Source organism: Paramacrobiotus metropolitanus, unplaced genomic scaffold (assembly GCF_019649055.1).
Source record: "Paramacrobiotus metropolitanus isolate TYO unplaced genomic scaffold, Prichtersi_v1.0 Parri_scaffold0000219, whole genome shotgun sequence".
In the NCBI taxonomy this organism is placed as follows: Eukaryota; Metazoa; Tardigrada; class Eutardigrada; order Parachela; family Macrobiotidae; genus Paramacrobiotus; species Paramacrobiotus metropolitanus.
Genome location: NW_026570439.1, coordinates 24,689 through 42,527, shown reverse-complemented (window position 1 = coordinate 42,527; position 17,839 = coordinate 24,689). Strand labels below are relative to the sequence as shown.

Sequence of the window (17,839 nt, the reverse complement as noted above, 5' to 3'; positions counted from 1 at the left end):
TACCGGAAATTCCTGTTTACCAGACGGCGTGGCACCGGTATTTTATTTAAACACCGCAAACTATACGGCATTACTGGCTCTTATCAAACACATGTTTAGCAGAATCTGCCACGTGTCAAAAGTGCAAAGATTTATGATAATACATCGTACCACCAACGTCCTTATCAGTTAAGCTCAGACAATCGTTATAAAGGCAGATAGAAAACTGCAGTATCAGAATTCAGTCATTCCGACGGTGATTTTGCTTGTGCTTATAATTTTAAAATATATATTTTTGTAATTATCACAATGATGCCTCGCATGCTGATCCTCCTCGCGCTGACCGCTTGCGCAGCAGCCGCTCCCGCAGCCTTGAAGGTGGAACCACCGAGCAAGCTGATCTGCAGTCAGACGGCTCCGCCCATGGTAGCTGCTACGGATCCCTGCCGATTTAAAAAGGATTTAACCGTTGCGAAATTTCCTCCGCTGGATGAGAAACTCCTTTTGGAGGAGGATATCGAAGGGATTATTGAGCCGGGTGATAGCAGTCTGGATGTGATACGCAAACTGATCACGCCACCGCGTAACGGCGTCGCGGCGCAGATGAAACGTTGGCCGGGCGGATATGTGTATTACGAAATCGCTGATAGTACTTTCAGTGAGTGGTTGAAGGAATAAATAAAACATTTTAGAAGGTATTCTTAAACAAACCGGTATTTCATGATAATTGTTGTTGCCGTTTTTATTTTTGAAAAATTGTAAACCATAAAATAAGAGCACTTTTACAGGAGTTCAGCGCCCTGATTTTGTAATTATTTTGGTTTATTAAAAATTATTTTACCTTATGTCAGTATAAGATAATGTAATTGTTAAAAGAAATGATTTTTCTTTAATTTTTGTTAGTGTCAGAAACCGAACGCTACAGTGACAGAATATTTCTTTATCAGCTCCAGCAGAAGTTGCCATGATTCACGAAGCCGCCAGGCAGTTCGAGCAGGCGGATGCGGTACGGCTGCTTAACAGGACCGGACAGGCTGATTATGTCAGGGTCGTACGAGAGAAATCCAGGTACCGACATTTGTTACGCAATTTACCAATTTGTTTGTAAACGACCCTGCTTTTCGTAGTTGCTCTAGCATCGTCGGCCGAGCCGGTGGTGCACAGCGGCTGAACTTGGGCGCCGGATGTATGCGGGTCGGGACAGTTATGCACGAATTCAACCACGCAATCGGTTAGCACACTTACTATACACGTTTATCTTTTGCAGATAAAGCAACAACTGATAAATTTTCATTATTAAAAACATCATAAGGATTCAACAACCATATTAATTTGCTTTTAAATGATTTACAGTAGATGAAACTGGTGATTATTAACGCAGTAAATTTCGTCGGTTTCTTCCAGTAAGATAAAAATTTTGTGCCCTCCATAATTATGATTTAATAATAAGATTAATACATTTAAATGGTTATTACGATGCATTATCAAAAAAGTCAACATTGTTTGCTCAGTGTAATTCTGTAAAAGATATTCAGCGAAGTATTTTGCAAATTCCGAAATCCGTTGGCGGAATTCCGATAATGTTGACGTGAATTCTAGGTTATCGGCAAAATGTGATAAGCTTTGATTTATGTACCCTTTATACCGGTTGCTGATTTGACAGGTTTCTGGCATGAACAATCACGCTTTGACCGCGACCAACACGTCGAAATCAACAAAGACAACATCCTAGAAGGTAGTACACATTTTCTTTGACAATTAATCCACCGATAACGGCGATAAAAGTAGCAAAGGAACTGATACGGCTGTAATACAGTACATTAACTGTTAAGTTTAAATGCCTGGAAAAACTTTGAAATTAAAACAATCATCCTAGATGAAAAACTACTGTTGGCTGTGCAAGTTATGCAGATATTAAGAAATTACGAACATTTTTAGGGACTGCCAGGCCGTTTCAGTGACAATATTGTTGAAGTTATTTTTAATTAATTATCACAGGTGTTTCGTTATTTCCTAAAACAGATATTTATTTTGACATTTTCAATGCTTCAATACAAGGTTTCCAAAACACTTACCCATAGTTGCCCACTGTAGTTTTACCTGTGTTTTGACTACGTAGGGTTTTCGATGTTCTCGTATTTATTGTGCGAATGAGAATGTCAAGCGTTCTCTAAATAATAAATTTAAAAAATCCGCAAAGAATAAAATAAATAAGGGTAAAACAATAACTTAATAACAGCAAATTCTGCAAAACTGTAACTAAATTTTTTAAATAAAATTCAATGAAATTCTCGAGCCCGTTCTGAGTTATTAAGTACCAAAACAATTTCTAAGGAAATACCAATTAGGAAAAAACAAAAAACCTTATCAAATTTACAACTCCAAATCTAAATACACTACCATTTTTTTTATGAAATGAAAATAAAACTAAATTCCATTGATTCTGCAGAAGCCTGGCACAACTTTGTCATTCACGGCTTAAACGAAGCCACGGTCAGCGACACCCCGTACGATCTCAACTCCATCATGCATTACGGCCGCTACGCGTTTGCCAAACAGAAAAACGTCTGGAGCATCCGGCCACTGCCGCCCAACCGCTACGAGGACATTGGACAGCGTGACGGGTTCAGTGAACTCGACATCCAGGAGATGAACGCCCTGTATCCCTTGTGCGCCGTGATGTGGACGCAGCCGCAGTACGAGGGCGAGAGTATCCGGTTCGTCAGGGAATTCCAGACGACGCTGCACAGCAACTGGTGGAATAACCTGTCATCCGCAAACGTCACGGAGGGCTGCACCCTCAGCGTTTATAGCGAGGCGGAGTTCCAGGGGGAGGTGCGGGATTTCACCGGGAAAGTGCCTGATTTGAATGGGTTATTAGTTGAAAATAAGGCGCAGTCAGTGAACTGCCGGTGTACTCAAACAGAACCCGCGCCAGTGCAACCGTCACAATAATGTTCTACGGTATTTGGAGAAATTTCTCGCAACTGTGATAGAAATCTTACATTGGCATTAGGCATTCTACTTCTTCAGTATTCAGAGCGTTATTTCGTATTAAAGAAGCCCACATGTTCTGCAATTCAAGCAAAAGGTAGCAACAGTCCGATGAATTGAAGTAAGCTCTGAAAATCTGAGTTTTACACAACAAATTGTTGTCGGACATACGAATATTTCAATAAAAAGGAGTAACGAGATAAATTATCAAAAATAAAAGTCCAGAAACTCTTCAATTTTCTCCAAAAAAAAAGCGAAACCGAAGAGCTTTACTGTAGCTGCACGCCCTTTGCTCTACTTACAACATCTCAATCCAGACTGACGGCTCGGCTTCTATATCATTGTAAATCAGTATGCATGTACTGAGTACAGCACCCACAAAGGTGGACTTTTTTCCTAAACTGCTTTGACCGTGACATGGATCCTTAAAAGTCCATACTTGCTACCGGCAGCGTCAATGTTTTTGAGGTAACTTATATTTTGTTACTGTAGTGCTGTCATGTTGTACTTAGCAACAGTTGTTTGTGGTAGCTGTATTTCCTGCTGTTTTGTACTCAGTATTAATACTGACTAGCCAGCGTTCTTGTCGTAATAAAATCCCTAATTGTAATACGTGACAGTTACCCACATGAATTCTTGATTCTTGATACCAGTTTGCAGGTTCCCCGCCAGTTTTTATTACTTTCGTGAATACTTGGCATCGGCTGGAAAATTACAGCCGTAGTTTTCCCTTTCTCACATAAACGCCATTTTTTGGAGTGTACTAGTAATTAATTAATTCTGCACCGCAAAGACATACAGATGCGGACAATTATGCATGTCGCGACTCACAACACTATTCATCCAGCTCAATGCAGTATGAACGCCTTCGCCCAGCCACTTCCATGTATATAATGGCATTGCGCTTTTCTCTGGCCACTCTGCACATCCGAATTAGCACTGCAGTCAACAATATTGAGAACTGATACCCCGATAAAATGCAATTACGTCCCTCTCGAGAGCGCACTATTTATAAGCGCGGACAACGGAAAAGTTAAATGGATAGGTTAAGAACTTAAGACTGTACACTATTTATGGCCACACAGGAAAGTCTTTGTCCAGGCTCTGTCTCCTCTCTGTGGAATCTTTCTCTATTTGGTGAAGCTGGCTAACCGTTGATTGCAGGCGACTCAGGTTTCGTTACTACCAAAACGAGCCAATACAATTATATTGTTGTAACGGGAATGCAACGGTCGTACTTTCGAAGAATACCCCGCGTCGTTATTATGCCGTATACTGTTCAAACATCCTCCAAACAGTTAGAGATCGGATTACATAGCTCATCCCCAGCTTGTATAGTTTGAGCAGGCATTGTTAGGAAGGTATTGGTGTCATATTATGTCTGCTAGCGAATATGTGTATTTATTAGCGCAAGTCAGTTTCACTCACACAGAATATGAAGAGAACAGAAATAATTACAGTAAAAATATTTCCTTAAATTTCTCGGCTCCATCCATGGTTCCGAGTACGGAAGCAGCGTTGCCTCTTTGGATTTCAATCGACAAACGCTGACGGAGAAATTCGAGTGAGCGAAGCTCGCCAGTATGCTGCTGTAATCGTTTGCCAATTTCCTTCACTAAAAGTGATGCCGACTTTCCCCAGGGACCAAAAGTCTCGAATGCAAGAGGCGCAAAGATGTATCGGCCCTCCAGATAAGCATACAACTTGGCTTTTTTATCTTCCGCCTGCGCTGCTGCGGATCCGGCGGCAGCCGAAGTAGACTTTATATGGGACAAGGCGACAGTATCCACGCAGGTCACGTCCCATGCCAAGCACATGCCACGTTTTCAGGCAAACGTAGTGCATCCGTCTGGGCGGCGACCGGACGTATGGGACGTACCACGCGGTTCCAGTTTTGCTGGGACGCCCGCTGAAACCAACGATCGGCACACAATGCTGTTAAGTCCACCGTGTCTAGGATGACGTCCAGCGGAAAATGAGCATGACAGTCCGTGGTGGCCATATACATCTACGGGCTTGTGACATTTCGCGCATGGATGTGCTTCGCAAATGACAGCGCCTAACCTGAGCCCAACTGATATCTTCAGGGTGTCGTCGTCCAGGAGGTTGCCGATGTGAGCTGAAGGCAAAGCATTCAACCAAATGCCAGCTTCCGGTTTTGATTGTGCGAGGAGTCTGGCCCTGTTTATTTCATCGTCATGAAAGATCTCAAGCAATGTGGACAGCGATGCATTGCATAACGGTAAATCCCACGTTCGTTGTGAATTCCTGAAAGAGGCCTCCGGGAGTTCCGTCTGCCGGGATTTAGCTTTCCACGACTCCTGTGCGCTTTCAGCGTCCACTGCCGGGTGATGAGGAAGCAGTTGCGGCATTAGTTCGGATACGGAATGAATCGAAGCCAAATAGGCTGGGAGAGATAATTCTTCCGCCCGACGGATGCCGATACCGCCTCTACTCACTGGTAATGACGCTTGCCGCCAACACGGGTAATCGTTTTGGTTTGTTCGCACATTGCATAATATCTGAAAACACTCCCGCATCGCTTCGTCCAACTGATAAAGCTTTTTTGGCTGCTTCCAAGCGTTGCAACATCGCAGCATGTACATTATTTTTGGGGCACCGAGGCAGTTCTTTAAGAGGAATAATGCCTGGTGCCGTGGGAGGAGCTCCAGTCTCGCGCAAGCCATTTTCAACGTGGTAGCCTTCTCGGCGATAGCTGGGCCGATAGCGTCGTCCAGAACGGGAGCGCCTAGCAATGAAAATGTCGCCCTGGTTAAGATTCGCAGACTGGGTACTTTTCTCGAAAACTGTCCACGACTTCCTGCTGAGCTTCCTCTGATCCACCGCAGACGTAAAGCTCGCATTTCGCTTCGTTAACAATCAGACCGATAGCCCGTGCACGTTCGGTGATCTGATCAAACGCATGGGCCACTGCCGCAGGTTTACCGCCCAAGGTACCGTCATCTAAGAACCACGCATTCAGGTCCGCTATCAGATCCGCTATAACTGGTTGTAGCGCTAGACAAAACAATAGCGGTCCCAAAGGATCACCCTGCTGAACCCCGGATTCAGACGACAGCAGGAACTGCTCCAGAAAAAGCCACGAGTGGTTTCCGTAAGCTAACTGGAGAAATTTGCCATATTCAGGGAGGTGCAATTTACCGGCGTTTAACACAGCTTCCCGTGACACGGTATTAAAAGCATTTCTGAAATCAATTTTCAGTATTGCCGTGGGCGTCGCTGTTGAGGACTCCGCAAAAAGTCTGGTGGCGTGCACAATGGCTTCGGCCCCGCCGCGAACGTTGAAGCCGAGGCGCTGAGGCGACAGGACAGCTGTTACACGGTCGGCCACTCTGGAGCAGATAATTTTTGCTATCAGTCTCCGTAGCGTCAGACCAACCGCATGACTCATGACTGTAGATGACTGTAGTGAATATACTTATAACGCATCTGATAGAATAACCTAGCAGTCCTAGCTAAAAAAATACAACCTTTATTGCGATTTTTTCCCTATCCAGGCGTGCATGCCTGACCATTACTTACATCCAGGAAAATCCTATAGTCGCGCAAAAGAACAGGACAGTACATTATTTCTTATGCTCATAATCCAGTTACATAATATACATCTTTCTTTACTTACAGCGTTTAGTCTCCCGGCATTAAAACCCAAAACCTCCGATGCTTAATTAATGTTAGATTTAAGTTTGTTTTGAAAAAATTTTTTTTTCTAAAATTTTCTAAAAGAAATGGAGTAAAAGGGAAAGCATGGAGAGACTAAACTAAAACAAAAATGTCTTGTTCTTTTTGCGACTGTACATATCTTAATTTCTTATATCGCAATAAGGTAAATTGTAACGGAACATCATGTCACAACAACCATCATCGGAGACACGAGACTGAGGACAATAACAGCATCAATGACGATCGTGCTGAGATCGACCGGCAAGCAAGAACGACTAACGTGCATTAACAGTGAACAGGTTGTTCGGGCGTGGTACACTCCACTCTTTATTCGATTTATTTAGGAAAATAACATAAGAACAAGTTAGGGAAATTACTTTTAAGTTATTCAATAGCTGCTTCGTTTGGCACGCTTTCGCAGTTTGCCGGATGGTAGTGGCAATTCTGGCGATGCCGGTCACGGCAGTACGGGCAACCATTCCCCTTGAGCCGATGGCTAGGTGATAGTAGTCGGTCTGCCATCCAGCACTGGTTAGCTGGCCTACCAGAGGAGCATAACGGCAGCGCTTCCTGGACTCCGCGTTGGCAAATCCTTGCACGGTTTCAAAAGGAATGGTTACCTCAGCTAAAATAATACGCTTCTCTCCGCGGTTAACACAGCATAGATCAGGGCACAGAGAGGTAGGAAGCACATCAAGAGGGATAGTGTTATTGTGACTTTCGTAATTCTCAGAATTTAGGTCAGACAAAATTTCCCATTTATTTTTATCAGCCGCACCAGTCAAGAAACGAAAGATAGCTTGAACAATGCTATTATGGCGCCAGGTGTACCGATGGCTGTTCAGCGACACCGAACAACTGTTGAGGATGTGACAGAGAGATCCTTTATCTGCCCCACATAAATCACAGTTAGCCGAAACGATTTTTCCCCATTTAAGCAAATTGGTGAAAGACGGAGAGATATCGAGAGCCGATTCGATCATAAAAGTCACCACATTCTCGGACAGATCGTACAGCACTGATTTCCACGGTGCATCTACAACCTCGGCTTTAAGAATTTCTTGCCACGCTCCCTGCTGTATCAAGCTTTCGATCCGATTTTCTCTCGACGCCGAAACATGTTGCTTTACTTTTCTATTAACAAGCTTTCTAATTGCTGACTTGTTTGCCCCCCCTCGCCTGCCGGTTTCGATAGAAGTTTGCACAATGTCTACAATAGCATCATTATTAGAACATGCCGACATTAAGTTATCACTCGCAATCTGTGCCACAACAGGATCATTAGAACACAGCGCGTCCGTTGCGAAGGCAGCGTGTGATTGCGCATACACTGATTTCAGAGACTTATAATTCATCCCACCCAGTACATACATGAAATCGCAGTTAGCAGATACATTAATATTTAACCATTTTTTTATGTATTTATTAACAAGCGCTTCCAGTGAGTTAACGACTGCTGGAGACAGGTCATGCATTGTTAACACAAATCTCATACAAGCAACAATGTATTCATCATAAATTTTAACTTTATACACGGCACGTAATTTCAGATTATCCACTCGTTGCAATAAAGATTCCAGACTCGTGTATACTAAGTTTCCACTGTTAACAGATTGATTTTTATTAAAAACGTGCACACCAAGAAATTTCATAGGATCACTCGATATATCCGGAATTTTTACGCCATTAATTTCGAACGCCGTTTCGCACGAAATGCCATTTGAAAGAGAAAAGCAACGACACTTGTCGGCATTTAAAGTCAAGCCAATAGAATTCATATGCCCATTCACATCACGGATTAATCGGCTCATGCTGGCTTTATTATTGCAAATAAGCGTTAAATCGTCTGCAAAAGCCATACCGACAATTTTTTCCTGTGGAAGTGCATCAAGTGCTATTCCGCATTTTTTATTTTTACTTTCTTCGAGATATTCAAGGATACAATTAAAAATAATAAGAAACAATGCACAACTCATTGTGTCACCTTGAAATAAACCTACGTTAAACGGTATAGGTTTAGAAAATTTATTATTATGTTGAATTTTTACAGAAAGTCCGGTATAGTAATTATAAATATAAGATATTAAATATTGAGGGAGATTATAGCGACGAAGTGCAGCCAGAAGCACTTCCTTCCTGACAGACCCATACGCATTAGCAACATCCAGCCAGGTTATGTGCATTGCCCGCCTTTTATCCCGTTGCTGCTCTATCAATTTCAGCAGCTTCATCGAATGTTCTCCACAACCGTTAGTCGCTTCTACAAACCCCTTCTGGACATCGGTATTAATTATATTATTTTTAATGCAATACGACATTAGCCGTTTCGAAATAACAGAATGAAATACTTTTCCAATACAGCTTGTCAAAGTAATTGGGCGATAATTACCCGGCATAGAGGCGTCGCCTTTTTTATACAAAAGCACAGTTTTACCCACTTTCCACGAAGAGCATGCGGTACCGGTTGACAATAGCCTATTGAACATGTTGGCTAAAAACATATGCACAGCCGGATACGGTTTAAGAAACGAATAATTAATGCCATCTAACCCGGATCCTGCAGAAACATCCTTCTGTGATAAAATATTCTTAATATCGGAAGGCAGAATAGGCGAATTATCGAACGCAGTATTAAAAGAATTATTTTTCAGTTTATTAATCCACGAAAAATTAAGAGGAGAAAGATTTTTAGGATCACAAATATTTTGAAAATGATTTTCAATATCAACCATTTTTAAAGCATCAGGACTGGGAGAATCAGACGATTTTAATTTTGCATCTATAAAATTCCACTGCCGCTTAGTAAACCACGAATCGTTTTCAGCACGTTCTGCGTTCGAGCGAAGCTGTGAAATTTTTTCAGAGAGAGTTTTCCTGATTGCTTTAAGATACTTTAATCGCTCCGCATACGACAACAAAAACTCCCTGTTCAAAATTTTCATCCTGCGTTTATTCCGTTTAAGTTTATTTACTTCGGTACAAACTGCCTCTCTCTCTCTTAACAACGCTGACGGCACTGCAAATTTAAAATTTTTACTGAAAAATTTACCCTGCGACTGCTGACACTGTAAAACAGATAATGCATATTCAGCTACACCCCATGAAAATAGTTCGAGACACTCGTGTGGAGCCCTTATACTAAGATCACAAGCTGAAGTAAGTTGACTGCAGAAATCACCAAGGAAAGAATGAAAACGTACCGGTGCGGACTGATGTAATCTATACCATTTAGGAGGGAGAATTTTCATGCGAGAAGTATTAGAAGAAATTATAGTATTCAAGTTAACATTAACAGTACCATACACCACGTTATGCACATACTGCTTCAGTCGTTCTTCTTGCCGGATTTGAGGATTCGACGTTGAGTTGGGATGATACATAATGGTCCGATGTTGTTGTTGGTGACAAAATAAAGGTTCCGTAGTTTGGTGATGGAATACGGCAGCTATCACAAGGAAAGCACCAGTTGAATTACACTTCCGCTTGATAGATGGACATTTACAAGCAAACTTGACCAGCCAGCTCAGAGCAGCAATCGCAAGTGAGCAGCAATCGCGTGAGTGAGCAGCAATATACTTTACTTCTCATCCGCATTTCTGTCATCATCTTGGTTTCAGCCGTTTAATCTGACTGTATGTCGATCATGAGTTATATTACCCGATGTGACTTGATCGCACAGTACCGCAGCGCCAATTAAACTGCTGAAAGAAGAGTCCAGGGAAAGCACGTCATTATCAACGGCGAGTGCAAGAACATGGCCAGCTGAAAGGACCACCATCCTCCTGCCGGAAAAAATTGGTGACCTATCGCCCCCCGATTCCCATAAACTGTAAGTTCCTTGTGCCCCGCGACCAACTGAGATGACTGTAGCTGCTCATTTTACAAAATTGTACAAATAAAATTCTTCCCGAGTGGAGAGTATAACTAATAAACGGCAGCCAGAAAAATTAATATGTTTCCAACTAACCATAAGGAATGCAAAAAAATGGAATTTTAACGTCGTGAAATGCGATGGGAGTAACTGACCGATCACTGTTTCCACACTAGTTATAATAATTATTTATCTTATTATTAATTTCATGCTCAACGGAGCTGTAAAATCAAAACCGCGTTACAAGGAATTTGCTTTGTAGTGCTGTGATTGAGGTCGATATTTTAAGCACAAATTGTAAACAATAAGTATAAGTACAAGCCGAGAGCAGATAAATATTGCCTTCTGTCGAATAACAATTAAATGCTTAACATTTGCCATATAGTACAGCCCTCCCCAGCCAAGTTGAGACAGCAGAGAAAACTTAAAAAGTAATAAATGTTATTATATAAAAGAATGATATTTCATTAAATACGTTAAAATGATATATACGAGTAAAATATTATTGAATAAAATAAACATTATTTTATATATTAACGTACTGATTATTTATCATACAATAATATTATTGTAACACAAAGTGCATATGAGTAATACTACTTATTCAAATTTAAACGTAATAATAATGATCAAATACTGCACATTGTGTTCAGCGTTTGTCCGATTCTGGGATCTCAGTTACATTTTGGGGGCAGTTCTAAATTTGCACAAGTCTATGGGCCCGTTCAGGCGTTACACCTATCTATCTTAATTGCTTAGTGGGATTTGAGTTCAACCGTAGTGCATATGAAGCCGCGTATTACATACTTGTCTAAGTGCGGACAGAGCCATAAAACAATTAACCATGTGCGGGACGAGTGGTCGTGGCCTACCGCTTTGAACAAGGAACAGCGGCTTCGTAAGTAAATAGAAGCCGACGAATCAGCGGCCTGTTACCTTGCACAAGTGTAACAATGGTAACATTTGTGTAACAATATGGTTTCCATAAAAGTATGTCCATTAGGCCAGGGTCAAAAAGAGGGAGGGAAAATTAAAGGGAGGGATTTTCTTTGGTCGAAAAGAGGGAGGGAAAACTAAAGGAAGGGATTTTGAGTGGTCAAAAAGAGGGAGGGAATTTCTGTGGTCAGAAAATGAAGGGAATTTTGGCGATTCAAAAATTTGAAGAAGTTCACAGCGAGCAAAATTTAAGCAAAACAACGTTTCAAGCACTACCTCTGGAAGCTGTTGTGAGAACTTTAGATACAGTGGTAGTCTCCCACTTTACAAAAAAACCATATCACATTTTCTCAGCTACATGGAACGTTTTTATGTTCACACGTAAGTAATACGAGTACTTACAAACTACATTATTTTAGCCTATTTTGTTATCAGGCACGCGAGCGAAGCGAGCATTTCTTTTATTAAGCGGACGAGCGAAGCTAGACTGAGTAGACGGCGTTTCTAAATAATGGCATTTGAGTTCTGTAACGGAGAGTCCCATGACCTTTGGGTCGCTGAGTGACCTTTTGGTCGCCGAGAATTTTTCTTAATGAATTTTATACAATTTAACATGGTGAGTCGAACTGAAATCCCTGGTGACCTAGAACCTGGGCCCCCGAGGAAGCCGCCAGGGCCCGTATCCAAGCTCGGACTTGTATATTTCTAAATATATCTGAATATTTCTAAATATTAAATAAAGTAAGTGAAAAAGAATCACAGTTAAACTAATTAAGTATTAAGTCGTGCTTGAATTTTACTGAATCATTCATTTATCCTTTCCGCATATTGATTATTTATTTATGTTTAGGCAAGAATAGTTTTGTCGGTCCGGATTTCCTGAACCTTTTATACAGAGGACAAAGTGGCTTGAGCGGCCGTTTGTCGATGCGACAGGACAGCGGAAGTGACAAAGCTGCAACGTGCGAAACTGAACTAGAGATGTATATTGCCTCTTCGTGGATAGGGACGAACCCCTTGGAATTCTGAAAAAGTGCTGAAGCGGCCTGCTTGCCACGTTTGAAAATTCTTGCCAAACAAGTTTTATGCGCTCCAGCAACGACTGCTGACGTCGAACGGATGTTTAGTGTTGCGGGAATTTTGCTCAGTAACAGGAGATTAAAAACTTCGGATGAGCATTTCGAGAGATTACTGTTTTATAGTATTAATAAGCGGCGGTTAGATGGTGATTTAAATGTTGGTGGTAAGAGAAAGCTGAATAGTTGACGGTGATAATAAAATGTACGGCGATACTATAATTTCAAGCTAAGGGTGAAATTTCTTAAAAGTAAGATTTACGATGCAGGTTGAAAAAATAGTAACTTTCCAAACGTATGGCATATTTGAAGCATTTTAACAAAAAAGGCTGTAACAATAACATGGTTAAAAAAATTATTTTATTGAAAATCGGGAGTCGGAGCGTGGTGCGGGACTGTCCGAGCGCTCGGGAGCGGGTGCGGGTGCGGGAAAGTTTCTGATCGGGAAAGTGCGGTCGGGACATGAAAAATTGTAAACGGGACACCACTGGTTTTGACACGGTTGGACACGGTAATAAATAATTAATATTCTTTAAAAATTCAAATCAATTGACAGAAGCATCGTACATGGTACGATAAACAATCAAAAGAAAGCCCATAAATTGCTGTATTAACTGACTGGAGCATAGTGGTGAGCGAAGTAACCACTGGTCAGCACAGGCCGGAAACCCAAAACATGTAATTTTTGACTAAACGCCATGAAAATCAATGTAAAAAAATGCGAAACAGTTGTGTAATGACTGCTCTCGGTATCTTCGCAATGGCTATGACCTGTACTACCTACAAAATAACTGCATAAACGACTGAACGACGGACCGGAAGAGTTGCGTGAACGACTGTTTCGGCTATATCGGCAATACAGTGCATTTGCTTGTGTGCGGAGTGCTATTATTGGCATCATGCCTTGTGCTTCGAGCTGGCTACTCCATTGTTCATCGAACAACTCGTATATTCTTTGCAAATTTTATTTGAAACAAACTGTAGCAAGGAGTGAGAAGTCATGTAAAAGTTATTTATCTCGCGTTAATACTGTGCTAGTGACGCTTGTGCCTTTGCATCAAGCACACATTTTGACCTTCCGGTCTGTGAGCGCTCATACGGCATGCCTTGTAATTTGTAGCAATCAATCTGTGCGAAGCTGAGAATATAACGCATATTTGAAGTGACTGAGAAGTCCTGTCTTCTTTTCTAAACACCAAAATTTGTTTGTTTTGTACATGTTCTGACGCAGGTATATATAACAGGCTTGGCAGAACTTTACTGACCTTGATGTGCTAAATTCCCTAATTTCCCAACAACTGGTCGTTTGTAAAACACTTTCAAGGAATTGACCACCGGTATATTAACGATGGTGAACTTTTTCCAGAACCAGCCCGGCTCTTTATCTCTGCTATCCCGTTCAGTTGTATAGCCGGATATAGCATTACTTCCACTGTACATATTACTCATACTGTGATCCACATTAAGGTCGATGACCAGTTGTCCAAAACATAAGCAGAAGTGACCAAATGTTGCGAAATATCCAATTAGCACTTGTGTAATGTTGCATTTTAGTGATTTTTTGTTTTCAAGTTTTTCTTGACCACTGGTCATTCCGATGACCATCGCATTGCACTTGTAGTGATGTACTCGTTGAGATCTATCGTTTGAGCTATTGACATATTCTATGCGATTTTTTTATCGGTTGTTCTAAACAGCAATTATAACTTGTCGGCGCAACATGGTTACCATGCGTGTTAGGCCGACATGGTCATCTCCTGCTTGACCTGCGGTCGCTAAAATTTCGAAAAAAATATTTTTCTCTTTTTCTCTTAATATTTTTCTCTTAAAATTTCGAAAAAAATATTTTTCTCTTAATTTTTCTGTTAGTTTTTTTATTATTTTTCTCTTAAAATATATATCTTAATATTTTTCTCTTAATATTTTTCTCTTTTTTCTCTTATTTTTTATTTTTCTCTTTGTGTCCCAGACTGCCAATTTTCAAAACCGTAGTCCCATCCCTTCTAGTACCCGGTTTTCCTGGGTTAAGGGCAGAGCTGGTGGTAGTGGATCCATTATAACTGGCCCACTGCCGCCAAATCTGCCCCGACCCGTTTATTTGTGACTTTCGTCTGCCCAAAATCTGCGATGTGCACATAGAGTGCATCGATGTGCACATCGCAGATTTTGGGCACCCCCGCGACCTTTCCGAGTCAAACTTCTACTGCAACCTCCGATCAAAGACGCGTCTCCCCTACCGCTCGAACGCGCCGGAACGCTTGCGCCCGCAGTCCTTACTCCACCGAATCCAACGTGGTCAGTTCAGCGAGTGTAACTTGATCAGGCGCAAGCCGAACCGCCAATTTTCTGTATGTGTACCCGTAAACTGTCCTGTGTTGCAGTGGAGCTTCGGCGTGGTGTGGTGGTGTAGGAGATGTTCCAGAAGGGGGAACAGCCCTACAGCGACTACGGCGACCTGGACGACGTGTAGTTGACCTCCGCCCCCTTCATCCATCGGTCGCTCTTTGTGGCTAAACTACCAGTGCGTGACGACGATCTGTACTCCTTCCGACGGCCGGGGCGGACTCCAATACCACTGGCACAAATCCGGCTTCGATCAGGCGCCTCTGCGGAGTAATGTGGACTTCCATGCCAAACGTGCCGTTTAACGTTGGGCCGTGATGACGATGTGTGTACACCGAGAATTTTCGGCTTGAACGGCTCGAATTGTGGGTGAAGGAGAACGGTATGCAATTCTTCTGTTGGATGCACAATCTGTTGTAAATCATATGTTAGGCAGTGTACACAGCGCCAGCATACTGTTCTGTGCACTGTGCTGCTGCCGAATAAAATAATGTAATATTTGTCGTATGTGCTGAACGTGGACTGCCGGGGATTTGTTCGCCTGGGAAGCGACACGGTGACCTTTGTGTGCGCCGAGCAGCGTGCAAAAGGAGCAATTCGGCACACATAAAGGGCACCGCCCCGCCCAGAGCAAAGTGTCCTGGAATGAGGAATCTCTGACGGAAGCCTGCCAGGACTACTTCGCTCAGCAGCAATCTTCAAACGCCGGCGCCATCATCACACGGAATCGTGGGGTCGTCCCAATCCATCTTGGTGAGTGATGGTGATGGTGTGTTCAAAGTGTGTTAATCAAAATTATTATTGTAATTACTCGTAATTATTCAATTTTTTCTGCATTCCGTTCAATCAAGCAGTTCTACGATGTAACTGCGCAACCGGCTAAAAAATATCATTCTTTCCACCATTTACTTAGCAAAAAATAAAGGACTTACTTTTGTCTGTCTGTCTGTCTGTCTGTCACACGGTGCTTGGTCGCAATGCTTAATGCTTAGGCTTAGCGCATGGCAAGCACTACTCTACCTGTTTTTCTTATCACAGACATTATTAATAAAATATTAAAATAATCCGCTTATGTGGAAAAACCGTAATTATCGCATTTGCACCTCTGAAAGTTTTAACGGGCTTATTCCGGGAGAGGTAATTTTTTTCGGCGGGCAGAATTTTTTATAAAATAAAAGTTTCGGTGGGGCCGGTATAGTGGCAACATCCGGTTGCGTAGTTTGGCTGTGTTCCAAAACGGACCGCTCTCTCTCAAATGATGCCCGACAACTCACATTGGCTTGAAGACTGGTTTTTCACCGAACTAGGTTCTGCCATGTTTTTAAATTGTAAAAAATTGTGAAAATCATTTTAAAATTTAAAAAACACTCACCACGAATCGATAATGTACCCATGGCGTGTTTGTACTTGTCTGTGCAGGGTCCTTGTGGAGGGCAACCCTGCAGGAGCCCAAGCGGATCCTCACCGGGTCTTCGATGTCAGTTCGCTGAGATCTGCAGTACTCTTTGCCGCAAGCGGACCAAACTGGGTTTTGCGCAAAAACTGGTCACCCTGCTGAACGTCGACCCTTCGCAACGCCTCGCAGTGTGACTTTCAAGTACGGCCGACTGCGATGTCACTATGGTCCGGACATGTACCATGACATTTACAGCCATTCCTGGCAATATGTACGGACTGCAGACGGCCGGTCGCTACTTATTGTCCAGAATGGCGGAGATGTCGCGTAGAATCTGGGACAGGCTTTACTGGACCTCACCAAGAATGCGCAGACCGGGAAATTTGCAGGCCAAAGGATGGCGTCGTTGTTGTCCGTCTGTGACGAGCTGCAGCTCCTTACTGACGGACAATAACGGCGGCGTTGGCTCAACGCTTCGTTACCTCAAGGATCCCTGCCGGCCCGTTGGACGGATAATTTACGCAACGGTAAAGACGATGCATCCACGCTAGGTGGGCACGTTCAACTATCCCGATCGATAGACCGGCTTCCGGATGTTTCTCTCGTGATTGGTTAATTAGTATAATACGACAGCTTCTAGTTCATTAAGATGCAGCAGTGTCGGTCCTGACGGCCATCCAGAGCACTGGAATCACGTGGACTTGAGGCATATGGATATATCGGCGATATATCCAGATTTCTCAAGTCCACGTCGGCTGCTGAGTCCATTAGCGCTGCACATATACTGGACGAATACTTAGTAAAGCAAGTGCGATTTTTAAATCGCACACAATCGGCAGAAGCTGGATTGTCCTAAATGCCCTAAAACGTAGGTCGCGCCGAAGCGCTCTGCTTTTTATTCTTGCTATGCTGTGCATTTGTAACTGTTGTTACGAGTATTTATTTAATCTTCTGCTAGACCTTGCAATCTGCGGCTGCACCGTTAATCATAGCATTCCGTTTTTTCCTTTTTCCAGTGAACAGGGTTGATGTTCTGGAGATATGCCCGAAGTTAGCGATAACCTGCTTAGCAATTACTGCTGTCATGAAATCTGCATTTGCCATTATGGTTGGCCAGAGTCGGCCACTAACAATAATTACTTTGTATTATAATGGTGTTCGTAATAAAATCTGAGCATTTACCACAATTTAATTAACAAGTTAATAATGCCGTTAATAATTAACACGTGAGTAAAACGCTATGATGCTATTTTCTAAGGGATGCTACGTGGCGTTTCGCTGGATCAATCTGATCACTTTGACCGCTGTGTCTGCACTACGATTGTCTACGAGTAGAAGGAAATCTTTCGCACGAACAACGAACCTCCGACAATTTAAATCCAAAAGAACCGTTTGTTCAAAATTTCACTTCGACGAATAAGGTACAGATACAGTATCAGCACTTCTAGAAAATCGCGAAAATATTGGGCAAGAAAAAACTCAACAGACTTATCCTGTCACGCAGTTACACTGTGCAGTAGCCTAGTAACGGTATAAAAAACCATTTTTTTACATTTAATTTTG

The 17,839-nt window shown here is 42.4% G+C and overlaps 1 protein-coding gene across 1 annotated transcript; it reads left to right on the top strand.

Moving 5' to 3' along the window:
- Positions 1-221: 221 nt before the first annotated feature.
- Positions 222-3,051, top strand: LOC129601206 (astacin-like metalloprotease toxin 1). The gene is made up of 5 exons (XM_055499947.1): positions 222-637; positions 927-1,047; positions 1,107-1,210; positions 1,643-1,714; positions 2,429-3,051. The coding sequence occupies exons 1-5, from the start codon at positions 289-291 to the stop codon at positions 2,932-2,934; spliced, it is 1,152 nt and encodes a 383-aa protein (XP_055355922.1). The 5' UTR covers positions 222-288; the 3' UTR covers positions 2,935-3,051.
- Positions 3,052-17,839: the final 14,788 nt, after the last annotated feature.